This window comes from Chlamydotis macqueenii, chromosome 7 (genome assembly GCF_036417535.1).
Source record: "Chlamydotis macqueenii isolate bChlMac1 chromosome 7, bChlMac1.mat, whole genome shotgun sequence".
In the NCBI taxonomy this organism is placed as follows: Eukaryota; Metazoa; Chordata; class Aves; order Otidiformes; family Otididae; genus Chlamydotis; species Chlamydotis macqueenii.
Window position 1 is genome coordinate 22,540,956 of NC_141562.1, and position 16,184 is coordinate 22,557,139.

The 16,184-nt window shown below is 53.6% G+C and overlaps 2 protein-coding genes across 2 annotated transcripts; both read right to left on the reverse strand.

Moving 5' to 3' along the window:
* Nucleotides 1-2,283: 2,283 nt before the first annotated feature.
* Nucleotides 2,284-5,079, reverse strand: CYP26A1 (cytochrome P450 family 26 subfamily A member 1). The gene is made up of 7 exons (XM_086752321.1): nucleotides 4,891-5,079; nucleotides 4,501-4,725; nucleotides 4,105-4,392; nucleotides 3,846-3,995; nucleotides 3,354-3,488; nucleotides 2,998-3,150; nucleotides 2,284-2,803 (listed from the first exon to the last, which is right to left on the reverse strand). The coding sequence occupies exons 1-7, from the start codon at nucleotides 5,077-5,079 to the stop codon at nucleotides 2,462-2,464; spliced, it is 1,482 nt and encodes a 493-aa protein (XP_086608447.1). The 3' UTR covers nucleotides 2,284-2,461.
* Nucleotides 5,080-8,744: 3,665 nt separating this feature from the next.
* Nucleotides 8,745-16,049, reverse strand: CYP26C1 (cytochrome P450 family 26 subfamily C member 1). The gene is made up of 6 exons (XM_086752313.1): nucleotides 15,858-16,049; nucleotides 15,557-15,781; nucleotides 15,171-15,446; nucleotides 13,356-13,511; nucleotides 9,359-9,853; nucleotides 8,745-9,107 (listed from the first exon to the last, which is right to left on the reverse strand). Exons 1-6 carry the CDS (start codon nucleotides 16,047-16,049, stop codon nucleotides 8,745-8,747), a joined length of 1,707 nt encoding a protein of 568 aa, XP_086608439.1.
* Nucleotides 16,050-16,184: the final 135 nt, after the last annotated feature.

Below are 16,184 nucleotides of genomic sequence, written 5' to 3' on the forward strand. Positions count from 1 at the left end.
CACCTGAAACTGGTCTGCAGCCAGCATCTAAGCTGTCAAGATACAGCTGCGTAGAGGAGATTAGCAGGGGTTGTAAAACCTGCTCAAGAAGTTAGGCAAATATTTTAGCAATTAACCCACACTGAGCTCCGTATTACTGCAGCTACACTGCTACCATTTCTTGTTAAAGCTAACTCCAAGATGCCTAAATTACACAGCAGTGACAGACCATTTAACTACAGAGATAAATTATACAGGGGCAGTGCCTAACATAGGTTATGCTGTCATGATTTACAACAGCTGAGGATGTGCCCCCAGATGTCCAGACAAAATCAAATTAAGTACATGAATTTCTTTTCTCCAAACATAAAAGCCTTGCAAACCTGACTCAAAAATAAAAAAGGAAACAGAGAAACAGAGACCTTAGACTTAAGCTGTGAGTGTTCATATTCTCCAGGCACCACTTAGATTCCCATTCCTTATAAAAACAAAATATAAACTAAAATGATATGAAGATCATGCAAAAAGTTCCCACATAGAAAATATTTCAATTAAAAATACATAAAACATGTAACGAATGTCAACATCTATTTGGATTTCTATAATGTTTTCATGTTAAGGAGGAAAATGTTAATAAGGAATACACAACAAGAGCCTTGCCGCTCTCTAGACTTCAGGATCACCTCCAAATTGGAATCAGGGTTTGCAATATTCCACTACTATATTGATAATAAAGGGGTCTTAGACTGAGATTATTTATCAAATCCCTGAAAAGCATAATAGTACAGGAGGTTTGCATGGTAAAAATTATTTAAGATTTTAAACATTGCCAAGAAGAGTCGGGCACAATCTAAAAAGACTGTATTTTGGATTTTAAGACTATAAAAAACTAATATTAAAAAGTCTTGATAAGTACACTCATTTTTATATGTAGGTTGTGTCTGAGGTCTTACATTATGTATTTAAAATGCTAGCTGGAAACACATCAAATATATTACAGAAATACTCCTTTTTAAAAAATCCAAAACCTTATAGATGCTATTAAACACCCGCAGCAATTTTGAGCAACGTAACTCCATCCTTTATTTTTACCTTGAGAGAACATAGTGAAAAAGTGACTGTTTTCCAGAAGCAAACAAAAAATTCAATTAGTCTATATGGTTCTGTAAGTGTTCACGACACTGAATTACATTGGTTTACTTTGTAGATGTTTATAGAAACAGCCTATGTTGTTTGACTTTTGAGGGAAGACTAATAGGTGTAGTAATGGGGAGAGCACAAAAAACCTTATGGTTAAGCCAAAACAGGGGTCATGCCTAGGGCATTTTATCTGTCCTGCTTACACACCCCCAGGGCATTGCATCTCAACAGTTGATTCCTTGTTAATCAATTCACGTTAGTGCCTGCCTTTTAGTTTTCACTTTGCTGAATTCCAGGAAAGAAGTTCTTAAACCAAATGCATGCTCTATCTCTGACCTAGGCAGAGCTGTCACACTGCAAGAAGAAATTGCAGCAGATTTTATTTGCTCTACCAGCTGATAAGAGACATCTTCATAAGTAAAGATTCATAGTCAGCAGACTCAACACAGCAAGATCCAGTGGTCTGTTTACACAGGTCAGCACTAATATGGCAGGAGAGGACCTTGATGGAATTTTTCTTTCTCTACCTATTTTCTCTAGCTACAGAGAAAGACTAATGCTACACATTATTCTTCTGCTTCCCTTTACTTTCCAGTTTACTATGTCTCAAGATTGTACGCTTGATAAAGAGACCTGTAGCACTTGCTGTAACTCCATACCGTTCTCAGTGAGTGTGTATATTTTTGCACTCTTCTTGCCACTTACAGGCTAAAACTTACAACAATTTGCTATTCACAAGTGAGAACCACATTGGGGGTGGGAGGCAGGGGAGTTATGAGCATAGAAATAGCAAATAGCTCATTCACAAAAGCAGATCTGACTTCACATCCAAACCCTTTAGACCTGCAGGTTAAGCTACTCTCTAGCATACACACAGCTCTTCATACAGAGGATCATAAAAAATAAACTTTATTATCAAACTTAAAATTCACACATTAAACAAAATCTAGACACAAATAATACTGAAAACATTCTCAACCAACCATTTTAGGTAATTTGGATGAGTCGCTAGTTACCATTGTTTCAAATGCCTTTAAGAATATTTAATACACACACCATCGTGAAATGTCTTCAAATGCTTAGCTGGCCAGCTTTCAGTAAGATTTTTAAATAGGGGAAAACTTATTTCTATAGAAATAACATTATCTAATTATGAATCAGAGACCCATAATCGTAGTGCTTGGGGGAAAAAAATATCATGGCTTTTTGAAATATTTAGAAGACATAAATAACTATTGTACATTTACAAGTTTAAATATTTAAAGGCCTTTGTTACTATAAAAAGTTACTATGTACATAATTAGATGCTATATAGAAATCCCGCTGGAGGCAAATGTTGAGCTCAGATTTGGCCGCTGAAACCTATGAATTTGGTAGGCAGATTGTCCACAGGGTACACTATGGGGCCCGTTTTCATTGTAGGAGGTCCATTCAGCAGCTGCCAGTCACAGCTCCGAGCCAACTCCACTGTAAATATTTTTAGAAGGACTTTTGCAAACTCTTTGCCCACACAGCTCCTCAAGCCCCCACCGAAAGGAATGAAACTGAACCTAGAGGAATCCTCTGGAGATGGAGACATGAAGCGATCCGGGTTAAATTCATCCTTGTTGGTAAAGAGATCTGCCACATCGTGGGTATCACAGATACTGTAAATAACATTCCAGCCTTTAGGGATCTGGTAACCCTATCAAAAGAAGAGAAAGGAGACATGAAGCACCTTGCTGTGTTAAATAAGACGAAGTGTCAGCGCGGGACACATCATCGGTGCACCCCAGTTCCCCTCCTGGCTTCGGGCAGCTCACTCTAAGGCAGACAGGCTATGTGAATGCACTGGCACTTTGCAGCTCTGCTGAGGAGTGGAGCCCAAGCCCCGCTTACATTTAGCTCAAGAGTCTTGAGTGCAATTCGAAATCCTCCAGGAACAGGAGGGCTCAGCCTGAGGGTCTCTTTGATGACACAGCCCGTGTACTTCAGCTGCTCCAAGACCTCCATGTCCAGCTGCTTCTCTTGGTTGGGACTGCACAGTAACCCCTAGAAAGCAAGATGCTACCATGGCTTTTATGAAGCAGGTGGCCAGGGCTCCCAGCACTGCAAAGCAGCTAACCCTCAGTGAGTGATGTTTCCCTGCCACCCCCTAAAAGTAGGGGACCACCTCGGTCGAGGAGAGCCCTGTCTGGGACATCTCTCCTTTCCCGTGCCCAATCCTGTGAAATAGCTCCGGGGAAGACACACACCTTCAGCTGCAGCTCTTTCCTCACTTTCTGCAGGACATCATGGTGCAGCCCTAGGAAGGCTATCAATGATGTGGCAGCGCTAGCAGTGGTTTCATGGCCTCCAAACAGCAACTCTGTGGCAGACTCCTTCAGCTCCTTACACAAAAGGCAGAGGAGGGATAAAACAGGTCTTGAGCATAGTATCTCCACCAGGCCCCCTCCACCTCCACAACGCTGCACATCGCTCCCAGGCTGTGGAGCAGATACCCGCAGGCCAGGATGGGGGGGGGCGGGGAGGGGTGCTCAGGCTCCCTGGGGACATGGCCCTGGTCCTGTGCTCCCCATCCAACAGCCTGGTTGCAGCCTCTGCACCGCAGTGCACTACACAAGCTGATTTGTGGCATGGGGAGAGGGGACTGTGCCTCCTGCTCTCTCCTTTTGGTCCCAAAAGATAAGTGTGCTGCTGACAGAGGGGCTGAGGGAAAGGCATGAATCTGGCGCTGGAAGCCTCACCTGCATGTTGAGCTGCTCCCCGTTGCTCTGTGTGTGCTCCATCAGCAGCTGCAGCACATCCTTGTAGCCGCCCTCAGGCTCCTTGCGGGCCATCTTGGCGCGGATGTTCTCCTCGATCTTGGCGTGGATGATGTTGCGTGCCCGCAAGCCCTGACCGAGCAGCAGGGAGAGAAGCATGGGGGCTCGGGCCATACCGACATCCCGCCCCTCCGCTGCCCTGGAGGCAGGGGCACCCCCACCGGCGTGCCGAGAGCCTTACCCGGTAGAGCCCGCTGAAGGGCACATCGATGGGGAGGGAGAAGAGATTGCGGATCATCTCCTCGAAGGCCTCCACCAGCTGCTGCTCGCCGTCGGGGCTGGCCTGGCGGGGCTGGAAGCCCAGCAGGATCCTCATGGCGATGCGAAACATGAGGCGCTTCACCTCGGGGTACACCAGCAGGCAGGGCCCGGCGGAGCCCAGCCACCGCGCCAGGCAGGCGCTCACCTCCTCCTGGATGACGGGCACGTAGTGCTGCAGGGCGTCCCGGGAGAAGGCCCGCATGATCACCTGCCCGGGGGTACGAGGAGGAGGAGGGAGGAGGAAGGGGGGGACACAGGCTCAGCGGCCGCGCCCGGGGCGGCCGCACCCGCTCCCCACCCGCCATCGGGGCCGTACCTTTTTGCGGTGCTTGTGCTGCCCGTTGTGGAGGTTGGAGAGGCAGCCCGAGCCCAGGATGGTGCGCACCGAGGCCGGCCACTGCACGGAGACGAGCCGGTGCTCGCCCAGCAGGATGTGCCGCACGTTCTCGGCGCCCATCACCCGCACCGTGGGCCGCCCGAAGAGGTGAGTCTTATAGATGAAGCCGTATTTCCTGCGCTTCATCTGCAGGAATTTCCGTCTCTGGACAGGGGACGGAATAATAAAATCAATTTAAAAAAAAAAAGAAGCAGGGAGAGCAGCTCTTTCCCACCTGGGCACGGGAGCCCGGCGAAGCCGCCACTCGCCCCCCGCCCCCGCAGCCAGAGGAGGAGCCGAGCTGCTTCCCGCAGCACTGCCCGGCCTTACCTGCAGCACCATCTGCAGCGTCTCCCCGAAGAAGGGGAGCCCCATGGTGCCCGGGGGCAGCGGGAGCGGGCAGCTGGGGTCGCGGCTGCTCACGCAGTACAGGTCCCAGAGCTTGACGGCGGCCAGGAAGAGCAGCAGGGGCAGCAGGAAGGTGCACAGGGCGCTGGCGACCAGGGCGGAGAAGCCCATGGCGGGGGATGGTGTCCAGCCCGACCCCCCCGGGAGCTCCGAGTGCGCGGGCCGCGCTCGCCGCCCGCCGCCTTTTATACCCTTCCCAGGTTGCTGCCCACTTTACCTCCGATAAATTAGTTCACCCAAAGTTCATCTTTAATTGCGGCTTGCAGCCTGGCTCCTCCCCCCGAAATCTTTAACTATTTGTTTGGCGCGGCGCATCCTGCCCTCGCAGACCGCCGCCGGCCAAGGAAAGGTGCTGCCGGCGCGGTGCGGAGCGAGCCCCGGGCTGCCGCCGTCGGCAGCTGACAGCCGGGGGCCGGTCGCCTCCTCGGATTTATCGTCCGTGCTCGTGAGAGACCAGCTGGTTCCGCCGAGGCAGAGAAATGCCCCGCTCCAGCACCCGGAGACACCGACCCCCGGGGCAGCTCCCCGGACAGTGCCAGTGCGCTCCGCGGAGCCCCTTCGCCCCCCCCGCCGCTGTCGCCGGGCTGAACGGCGAGCGAGCGGAGCCGGGAGAAGCTGTGCCGGGGGCCGGACGGGGCGGGCGCTCTCCCCGTGCTGGGGGAGCCCGGTGCCCCACCGAGCATAGCCGCAACCGTGCCGCCGCATCAGCGGAGGAGCCTCGCTGTCCGCCGCTTCACCCCGAAAGGTCCGGGTTGTATTTCTGCCCGGCCGCGGAGGAAGGAGCCGCGGGCAGCGGAGTCCGTCTCAGCCTCCCGATGCAGGTTCAAGCGCGGGTCACCGAGGGAAAGGGAGGTGAGCGCGGAAAGGAAACACCCAACCCGCCGGGGCCAGCTCCTCTCCCCGGCATCCGCTGCCCGCCCTTGCCCCGGGGGCTCGCCGGCATCCCGGGGCCGTCGGGGCTGCCGCGGCCGGGAAGAGGCGCTCGGCACCGGCCGGGCACCCCCCGGGAGGCGGCGGGCAGGCATCGGGAGCTGCTCTCTGGGAAGGAGAGACCAGGCGGACTCCGGCCAGGCGGGGCTGTGGGGAGGGGGCTGCGGGGAGGCTGCGCCCGCTGGGTCCCGGTGCAGGAGGCGCCGTCGGGGGGACGCGGCCGCTGGGGAAGGGGCGGCCGGCGCGGCGCGGAGCCGCGGAGGGAGGGATGGGGCGGTGGAGCGCTCCACTGGGCAGGGCTGCTACCCGTAAACTGTCGTGCTCGCTTTCTCAAATTTTTCTTTCCATTTTTTTTTTTTTTTTACTCTTCCATCCCTGTTACTTTTGCTTTCTTGCTCCCAGACAAGCTCAATAAACGCTGGAAGTTGTGTGTGTGCTTGTGTGGGAGGGGGGGAGACGTCACTGTTAATTATTATTTTTCTGACAATCAGCGCATCACGCGGAACCCTCCCTCCTCTTACGATGCCTTGCGGGAACCGGGCTCCCGCCTCCGCCGCCCCTTGTCCAGGAGGGACCCCCCCGCCCTCCCGGGAGTGCCCCCTCGGGCGCGAAGCCCCCCGGGCACGGCGCGGCCCGGCCGGCGGTGGCGGGGAGCGGCGGCCGCGCCCTGACCCGCTGCTCTCCCCTCGCTGACCTGCTTGTGACCTACAACACGGACCGTGACATCTGCGTGAACCCGGCCGGCAACCGCGCCAAGTTCACTGTCTATCAAAATAACGAGATACGGTGGCCTGAGCACCGATAATTGCCACAGGAAGGCTTTATTATCTCCCCAGCTGTGTATTCTGCAGCCACCGGCTCGAAAAGAATCAAATGGTAAAGAGTGAAAGGGATAATTAAAAACATCTTGGAAGGAGGTCAAGAAATTAACAGCCTAATATGAACAAACTTTGATTACAAGTAACAATTATTACACTTCATTTGGAAATGCTCGTGTTTATCTGCAAACGAAATCAGTTTCAAGTCTTTTTTTTCTCTTTATTTTTAAACTAGATTCATGTTACATTTTTCAGCCGTTGCCTATAGGGCTTGTTAGTGCTCGGGGTAATTTTGAAGTGTGCTGCTGGAGCAGCCCTGGCCCTCCCGCACCCGGTGCTGGGCGCTGCAGGCCCAGCCCTGCCCGCAGCCGAGCCCGCGTCGCCTGCGGGTCACAGCCACGCCAGCAGCTCCTGCTAATGACAGTTAGTCATCGCCACTCGCAGCCACCACCTACTGATTTCGCCTCTGATAGCCAGAGAGATTCACCTTTCAGGACAAGGTCGCGAGGGGCAGAGGCTCTGGTTCACTCCAGGGTCGACCTGCCAACAGCACTTAACTCAGCCCTGCACTTCGACCTCTTCCAGATTTGACCTGTCACATTTGGGAGCCACATTTCTGCCTCAGGTAGTGTTGTGCTCGCTGCGCAGCCCTCTGACAGCTGATGGCAGCGCGTGCCCCGCTGCAGTGCCCCAGCACGGATGCACAAGAGGGACCAGCCAGGGTGAGGCTGCTTTTAGCCTGGCACTGAAGCAGGACAAGAACTGAGATTCAGGGGGCAGGGGAGATCTCCAGAGCGTTTCCAAAGGGACTTTATCCTCATGTCACACTTCTGCCCTCGCAGGTCAAGCTGCTGCTGGTTTTTCACCCAGAGCACACCAGGCCCAGGATGCACTGGAGGGACAAGGCGATGGTTTCCCCAGTGCTTCCACACAGGACGCGTGACAGTGGGGAGCAGAGGTGAAGCTGAAAGCAGCTTATAAACATGTTGCAGTGGGGCAAGGACCTGGGTCCAGCTCTACTCTCAGTGCAGAAGCAACAAGACTCACTTCATTTCACATGGGAGGGAAATACCCTGTGTCTCGGTGAGGCAGGTGGTACTGAAAAGCCACCTAAAAAGGTCCCTCAGCACCCAAGCACCACCTCCTGTCCCGGCACTTTCCCTGGCAGAACCGGGCTGCAGGAGGTGACATGGTCACTCTGCCCAGCCAGCCACTGTGGGGCCTGGATCACCTTCCAAATGCCCCCTCTGTGATGTGAACAAGCATCATCAGGAACAGGAGACTTTCTACCACAAATCAGACATACTCACAAATGTCAATTTTTTAAATGGTTATTCCTCAAAGCCCCCTCCCCTGCTTCAGTCTGCTCCTGTGGTGAGGCTGCGGCTGGGGGGATCCCAGAGAAGAGCTTCACAGCAGACCCTGAGCAGCAGCACCGTGCTCAGGGACAACACACACAGCTACTACTACTGGGTGAATGAGACACGTCCTCTTTGTGCCGGCTGTAATGGGAAGTGCAGGAATGAGATTAAATACTTACACTAAAAACCACTTTACACCCTATTGTTCTAGCTAAAGCTGATGCTGTGGATTGGGCTGCCCCATCTTCTCTCTTTTTACATCTAAAAAGCTATGATATGCCCCATGTTCATTCTGCCTCTCCTATAACACACCCACAGGAGAAAACCTTGGGACAGAAAAGCTCTGGGAGGCTTAGCTGTGGGCCTGGGCACTTTGTTCCACATCCCTGGTGGCTGGGGACCTGCATGGGGCAGGGGCTGGCTGAGCCCCCGTGGGAGGGGGGGCTGAGGCTCTCCTCGCTGCTCAGGGGCAGGACTCTGCAGGACCCTCCCTACTGGCTTGCATACCAGGAGAGGAAGGGGGGAAAAAAAACCAACAAAAAAAAAACCTTTAGGGTTTTGCTCTGCAGTGACCCAGTGCCATACGGAGCCTGGGGCAGCAGAGATGTGCCCCCGGAGCAGGGAGGGGCATCGAGGCTGGGGCTGAGGGGGGCAACACACCTCTGGCTCAGGCCTCCCTGCCGTGGCTGGGCTGCAAGGGGTGGAAGTAGAGCTGCAGCCCATCATCAATGGGGTGCACGATGGGCACGGTCTGCATGGCAGGGTAGCCAGGGGTAGCCAGCTCCCAGCGGGCTGTGCTGACCAGCTCGATGGCCAGCAGCTTGAGGATGGCCTGTGCCAGCTCCTTGCCGATGCAGCTCCGCACGCCGCCGCCAAAGGGGATGTAGTGGAAGCGTCCTGTGGTCTCTGTCTGGGTGGCACCAAAGCGGTCGGGGTCGAAGCTGGCAGGGGGACTCTGGTAGACAGCAGCTGTCTCATGCGTGTCACGGATGCTGTACATGACGCTCCAGCCCTTGGGGATCTGGTAGCCCTGTGGGAAGGAAGAGGAGAGGAGGGGAGCGTTAAGTACCTGTGCAGCTGGCTGTGCTAGCGGAGGGTGAGCAGAGGGTGCTGGGGACAGCCCCACCATTTTGCTCATCTTCTCCACAGCTCCTCTCCCCGGCCCAGCTGGGACCCACGGAGGTTGCTGCGTGCCACCTTCCCCTGAGCTGGACACGGGGTGATGGGAGGTAGTGGCAGGCAGCAGCTCCCTAGCAGCCCACCAGTGTGTGAGGCACTTACATCCAGCTCAAAAGTCTGCAGCGCCGTCCTGTAGCCTCCAGAGACAGGGGGCAGCACCCGCAGCACCTCCTTAATCACACAGTCCAGGTAGCGCAGGCGGCTCAGCTTCTCCAGGCTGATGTCTGAAGGGCAGCGACAGCTCTGCCCCGGCGGTGCCTGGAGCTGGGAGCCAGCATAGGGACTGCTCTGGGTGAGAGTGGACTCTGGTGGGGCAGGGGACTGGGGGGAACCTTCCTCTGCTGGGCCTGGGGGCTGGCAGGCATCTTCGGCCATGGGGAGGAGAAATGGCTTCTCGCTGTCCCTGCTGTGGGTGGTCAGGGTGTCCAGGCAGGGTCCCGGAGGGCAGCGCTCGCACTGCTGGTACAGCTCATGGTCCATCAGCTCCTGCCTTATTTTTTCAATCACTGCGGGGTGCTTCAGTAGCAGGAGGATCAGAGAGGTGCTGGCACTAGCCGTGGTGAAAAAAGCTGCAAATATGAGCTCAATCGCTGACTCCTGGGAGAGGAAGGAAGGTGATAAGTTTGAATGCCATTTTAAACTGGTCGTGATTGAATTTTCAGATTGTTCCCATCTTTTGCAGGTTCTGTCCCTGTGCAGAGGGCCCTGCCCCCTCTGCTCTCCACAAACCTGCACCCACCCTTGGGCTGGCAGGGACCTAAACAAGACCCCCTTGTTCTGCCATTTCTGTACGAACTGGACATCCACTTGCCAAGTGACTGATGCAGAAACACAATTGACACAAATATACATCACCTCCAATCCAGCTCCTCTGAGCTTTTCTCCCAAGATGTACAATTTTTAACAAGCACTTTAACATGAGTTTTAGCATACTAGGTGAAGTTCACTTCAAGCGTTATGTTTTTTACCTTCATCTACCAGTTTGCCCTTGCACCCAGCTTTTACCTTTCTGCTCAGCCAGGTTCATAAAGGTTGCATGTTTATGCATAAATCCTAGATGCCCTGGCAGCTGAAATGGGTTGCATTTAATCTATTTCCAGTTGTAACTGACCATTTGTTTGTCTAGGAGGGGACTCAAACCAATGGAGTTGAAAGCAGAAAGACCCCCTCGCTGTAGCAGGTCAGCCTGGGAGATGCTGTAGCTGTCAGGGAGCTCTCCTGCAGGGATGCACATGCCAGGCAAAGGGCTTGCCTGCTTTTCAAGCTTTATGGACTGAAGCACAGCAGTGTTCCTCCAAGTTAGGAGGTTAACCAGCTCAGACGGATCACAGCACAGTCAAATCCATAATCCCTGCCTTGTCCTGGCTCACTGATCCCCACGCAGCCTCCCAGTCTTTCCAGGACTGTCCGCAGAGTCTGTACGGCATGGTGCATGCCAAGTTGCTACTGGCTATTTGCAGTGCCTGTCATAAACTTTTGGAAAAAACTTTCCAAAAGTTAAGGGTTGCCCGGAGCTGAGTCACAGCTTGTCACATCTCTGACAGCAAACGTAATGCTCAGACTCACAGCAAAAAACTTACTTACTCTGAAAGTGCCAGTGGCTCTGCAGCACCGGGCTGGGAGCGCTGCGGCCCGAGGCCAGACCCAAAAGCCAGGGGGGAAGCCCGAGGGAAGAGCACAGGACCTGCCACCCTGGGAGGGGCTGGGACCCAGCCGGTGAGCCCTACAGAGCACTGACGGCTCCAGCCCAGGGGCAAAGGCCCCAGGGAAAGAGAGCAGTTTCCTTTCACACAGCCATCTGCCTGGATTTTAAATTGTTCTGACACAACCAGTTTCTGGTGAGGTGGAGCCAAAAACCCAGGGAGGGACACCTGAAGCCTGAAGGTACCTGGAGCCCAATCCGGTAAGGTCAAAGGTAATGTAACAAGGATTACTCTTTGCTGCTGTCCCCAGCGCCATATATTGGCTGGACTGGAGGCTTCTGCCAAAGTGCAGCTCTCAAGGGCATCTTTCAGCTGAAACAAAACCTCTGAAATAACAGATCCCTGTCGACCCCTATCACACCTCCTGCAGGCGTTAGCAGGAATTTTTACATTCACAAGGTAGCAGATCCAGATGAAAAGAAACCTCTCAGTTCCACCACTTGCAATTAAAACCCAAGACATTTCAACGCAATGCGAGGCATTTAGGGCAGGCTTTGCGATTTGGAACACCAGCCCTTACGGTTCCCTGCATCAGCCTCTGGCAGTGCTGCTGTGTAAGTTGTGGCACCGGTTCTGACTTTCCCTCCTTGCTTTTACAAGGTGAACATAACCGGTGACTGGGAGAGAGCATCTTCCCACAGCTTCACCAGGATCATCCCTGTGCTACAGCCCGACTCCCCATCCTGGGAGGCAGGACCAGCAGCGTAATGGTTCCACCCAGCCAGTAACAGCTATGTTACATAAGATTTTTTTTTTTTTAATCCTTCCAAGATTTTAAATGTTTTAAAACAGTACTTTTGGCAAAGTGATATCTTTTTAATGACCTCACATTTCAAGGGTCCTGCTGAGTTCATGCCAGCAGTGGAAAGCACGGTGTATTTAGAAAAGTTTCTGGGAAAATGGTCCTTCAAAATCATTTGAACAAAAAGCACATTATTAACTAGTGTGTGCCAGTGTCTGGAGTGTCTCTCAAAGTCAGATATATCCCTGAGACAGCTTTGGAGTTTTTACCCCATTACACCGTTTCACTGGATGAGTGCTCTGCTACTGTTTTATTAGAGTGGAGAATATTGCCACACTTGCAAGCATAGGCGGTTTGGTTTGCAAGTCATTTTGTTAAAAACAGGTAAGGTAGATATTTTCTAACTGTAAAGATACAGGCCAGCATATGATATACTATCATTTGAGTCAGCTGGCCCAAGGTGACTGCCAGGTCACTGCGCGTTATGTTTAATATCCTGTCATTGCTACTGTTAGCGTCCATTTGTGGTCAGAACAAGGGACACTATGAGAGACCATCTAATTGTTTGTGTGTAATATCCATGTGAATACTAACAGGGATTAATCAATCTTAATCAACCACATTTTTAATTTGGCAATTAAAAAAATAATTATAATAAACCCCATTCTATTAGAATAATAGAATAAAGAATTGTAATAAAATTACTTTAAGAATGTGTGCTAATTCTGACCTGTAAAGTCTTTCAAATATTTTCAATTTAGAGATTCCACTTTTACAAAATATTTACAAACCATTTGTCTTTAGATAGTAAAACTATGTATGTTCATTACTTTTAAACTATAGTCAGCTGCTGTAGCCATGCAAAACTGCTTCAAAACTTGTTATATAAATGCAGCATCATCTGTCATTCACTGACACCAAGTGACCCAGAGCTATGAATGATGCAGTACTAATGACTTTTTTTTTCCCAAGATCTTTGGGAAAATACTCTTCACATTCAGTTGGCAGTTTTGGCTCACTAAGGACTACTGGGTTCATCCCTAAGTCACAGTCATGCATCATGTTGCATCATAGCAATCCACAAACTAGATGATCTAATTAATGACGAGGTGACAGAGAATGATCTGGAATCCATCATTCCATCCCTGGACCCATTTTGATGTATTGTCTCAGGGACTTCTGGGCTCGCAGCCCCAAGGACATGATCTACACGCTGCACTATGCTAGATGCTGGGGGAGGTCTGAGGAGCACACGATCGCTCCAAATATTTCCAAGATAGTATCGATCTTGGAGGTTACCGAGTGCGCGCAGACATACAGAGCCTTAGCACAGCCACGTAACCTTAACAGCACCCTCCGTCAGGCGGAAGCCCGGCAGCCATCAAGAGGAAAGGTGGAAGAGGCATTTGTTCCCATTTTAAATACCAGCTCTCTTCTAATAAAAAGAGACACAGTCCTACCAGAGCATATAAAGCATGGCGAGTCCAGGCTCTCTCACTTGCGCTGGAGACGGTGTCCTCAGAGTTGGTAAGAGGAGGGCAGGGGCCAGTGGCTGGTGGTGGGTCCCTGCACAGCGTTCCTCCTGCCCCTCAGCCCAAGTCCCTCAAACAGCCACCAAGTCAGAAGGGACACTGCAAGGGAGGGGTCTCCTTACCTTTAGCTCCTGCATGGTGAATTCTTTGCCATGCTCCTTGGCACTGTTTATTATGAAATCCAGAGCATCGCTGTGATCTTCTGGGTTGCTTCTCTGCAGTTTTTCCTGTATAGCCTTCTCCATGAACTCATGTAGCATGTCCCGTGCTTTGATTCCCTGCGGGAGGCAGACACAGTTCAGGGGAGTCTTAGGAACTGCCCCCCTCTCCAGAGAGACCGGGGGACCCCAAGTGTGGCAATCCTTAATCCCACGATCTGTAACAGCAAGAACTGCTTAATCTGTTGCCCAGCCCCAGAGCCTTGCAAGAGGCAGCAGTTTGGGGAAATTTTGTGGCCTTGTTGTTGTGAATCAGATACGACAAGTCCTAAGAAACACTCTGAGAGGAAAAGACAGCAGTAAACCCATGGTCCCGAGTCCAGAGGCGTCTGCACAAAACAAACCCATGGTCGTGTCAGGTCCAAAAGAAACTTGTCCAGGGGGACAAGAAGAGGTAACTCAATAAAACTGAGTCGAAACGCCAAGACACATCTGACATAGGAACAAATGAGTGGCTTTAGCAGGGTATAGTAGATAAAGATGCATTAATCACATCCAGCTCATCTCCAGTTGCGTTGCACTCCTGTGCAGCAGAACACTTGGGTAAAATCTTAGCAAATCAAGTGAGAAGCAATCTCTTTGCAAAGTGAGATGGAGTGTGTGGCTCTGTATCAAGATGCCTCCTGCGAAAGCCAAAAGGACCATTTGGAAAATGGCCATGACCATATGTTGGGAAGAAGAATCAAAGGCTGAGAACTGAGGTGGGAAGGACCGGACAAAGGAAACAGGACAGCGAGCCAAGGGGAAGACAAGGGGACCTAAATACAAGTTGAAGATGCTGGTCTGGGGCCAGACAGGCTGTGGCTGACCTGAGAGAAGGCAGAGGTGGGAGGTGAAAGCTCACAATGGTGACAACTTGCAAAGGGAAACCAGACAGGAAAAACAAGAGCTTTGAACTGATGGAGAAGAGCAGCAGGGAGGCTGGAGGAGAACTGGGACTGGCTGGGTGAGGTGAACTGGTGGGGCAGAGCTCACAGTGGAAACAAGAGATTGGGCAAGACCTGGCTAAAAGGGGCAGGAGACTGAGCTGTGGCAAGGGTGGAGAACCCAAAGCCAGAGGAGGGACCGCACACTGAAATGGGACAGGAGAGGTGGGACATGGGACTGGTACCTAGAGCTGAAGTGCAGGGAGGCAGTCAAAGAAGGGCAGGACAGCAGGGAAGAAACTGCTGGTTGAAAGAGGCAGAGCAGACTGTGCCTCTGCTGTGTTCCCCTCCAGGTCCCCTCGTTGTCTCTCTGCTGCTGGGAGACAAGTGACCAAGGACCGTAAGAGGGCCTGAAGTCCTCAGCTTGCCTGAGTTGTGCAGGGAGCACCCTGCTGTGCCCACCTGCCTTTGTGCACGTGTCCACAAACCCCTCTGCCGTGGGCTGACGTGGGTCCAGGCGGGATGAGATGGGACAGGACCAGACATGACAGACTAACCAGAGCCAACACAGGCAACACATGGGCTGAGGGAGGAGAGGAGCCCTGCACTGCACAATGAACTGGAGCCAGCACCAGGAGGTGCTGGAAGCCAACCAGGAGCAGGTGAGAAGTGCAGAGAGAAGGGGAGATGGCTGGGGTGGGCAAGACACCAGGCTCCCAGACCTGGCATGGGATGCTGCAGATGTTCTGGCCCACTGGAAGTGCCCCTTGGCGGGCCTGGGGAGAAGGGGGTCTGTGCCGCCAGGGCCTGGGCCCCTGCCTCCAGGCAGAGGGAGTGGGGCAGGCGGGAGTACCTTGCGCAGCCCGCTGAAGGGTATGTTGAGGGGCAGAGAGAAGAGGTTCTCCACCAACTGTTCAAAAGTTTTGGCCAGGTCCTTGAACTGCTTTTCCTCCAGGCGGAGTCCCAGCAGAATCTGAGCTGCAATGCGGAAAGTTAAGGTTTTAGCGGAGGAATAAACTGCGATGGAGCCTGGCTCCATGCACCAGCCCCGCAGCTCCCAGCTCACGACCTTCTGGATCCGCGGCAGGTAGCTCTCCAGGGCGGCGCGGCTGAACACTCTGGCCAGGATCTAGGAGGAGAAGGGGGGAACAGAGGCAGGTGGTTAAAGTGGGGTGCCTCACGTGCCACCGAGACCTAGGCCTGGGCTGCGTGCCCTGTCAGGACGGTGGCTCGGCTCACCTTGCGGCGCTGGCGGTGCACGTCGCCGATGGAGCCAAGCAGGGTGTGGGAGCCCAGGATGATTTGGGTGCTCTGGGGCCACTGCGTGCTGACCAGCGTGTGCTCGCCCAGCAGGATCTTGCGGATGTTCTCAGCGCCCGTCACCCGCACCACCGGCCGGCCCAGCAGGTGAGTCTTGAACACGTTGCCGTACCTCTCCCGCCGAGAGCTGTGGAAGCGGGAGCCCTGGGGACGAGCTGTGGATCAGCCGAGGGCTCCCGTCAGCCCCTTCCCACCCCGTCCCCGTCCCCCTGCCCCTTACCTGGAGCAGCCAGTGCAGGGTCTCCCCAAAGAAAGGCCAGCCCATGGAGCCCCGGGGCAGCGGCAGGGCGCTGGTGCGGTCCCGGCTGAGGCTCCAGCGCAGCGCCCACAGGTGCCTGCCTAGGGCGAGCAGCAGCGCCAGGGCCAGCAGCGCCAGCACCGCCGCTTCGGGCCCGGAGAGCCCGGCCGGCATCCTCCCGCCCCAGGAGGGGGGCTCGGGGGGCGGCCCCGGCGGCTGTCAAACGCGGGGGCCGGGCGCCCCGCGACTGCGCTGCGGGCGGCAGGCGCTCCTCGGCTGGCCCTGCCGGCTGCTGCCCGCTCGCCTGCT

Bases quoted from the DNA above. Each gene is read 5' to 3' on its own strand.
- CYP26A1 (XM_086752321.1), bottom strand. From the start codon at position 5,079: ATGGGCTTCTCCGCCCTGGTCGCCAGCGCCCTGTGCACCTTCCTGCTG. The intron at 4,393-4,500 runs GTACGGCCCCGA...ACCCCCGGGCAG, and splicing joins AGCACAAGCACCGCAAAAAG to GTGATCATGCGGGCCTTCTC. The intron at 3,151-3,353 runs GTGTGTGTCTTC...CTTGCTTTCTAG, and splicing joins GGAAAGAGCTGCAGCTGAAG to GGGTTACTGTGCAGTCCCAA.
- CYP26C1 (XM_086752313.1), bottom strand. From the start codon at position 16,049: ATGCCGGCCGGGCTCTCCGGGCCCGAAGCGGCGGTGCTGGCGCTGCTG. The intron at 15,447-15,556 runs GTGAGCCGAGCC...TTCTCCTCCTAG, and splicing joins TGCACCGCCAGCGCCGCAAG to ATCCTGGCCAGAGTGTTCAG. The intron at 9,108-9,358 runs GTAAGTGCCTCA...TCCTTCCCACAG, and splicing joins TGCAGACTTTTGAGCTGGAT to GGCTACCAGATCCCCAAGGG.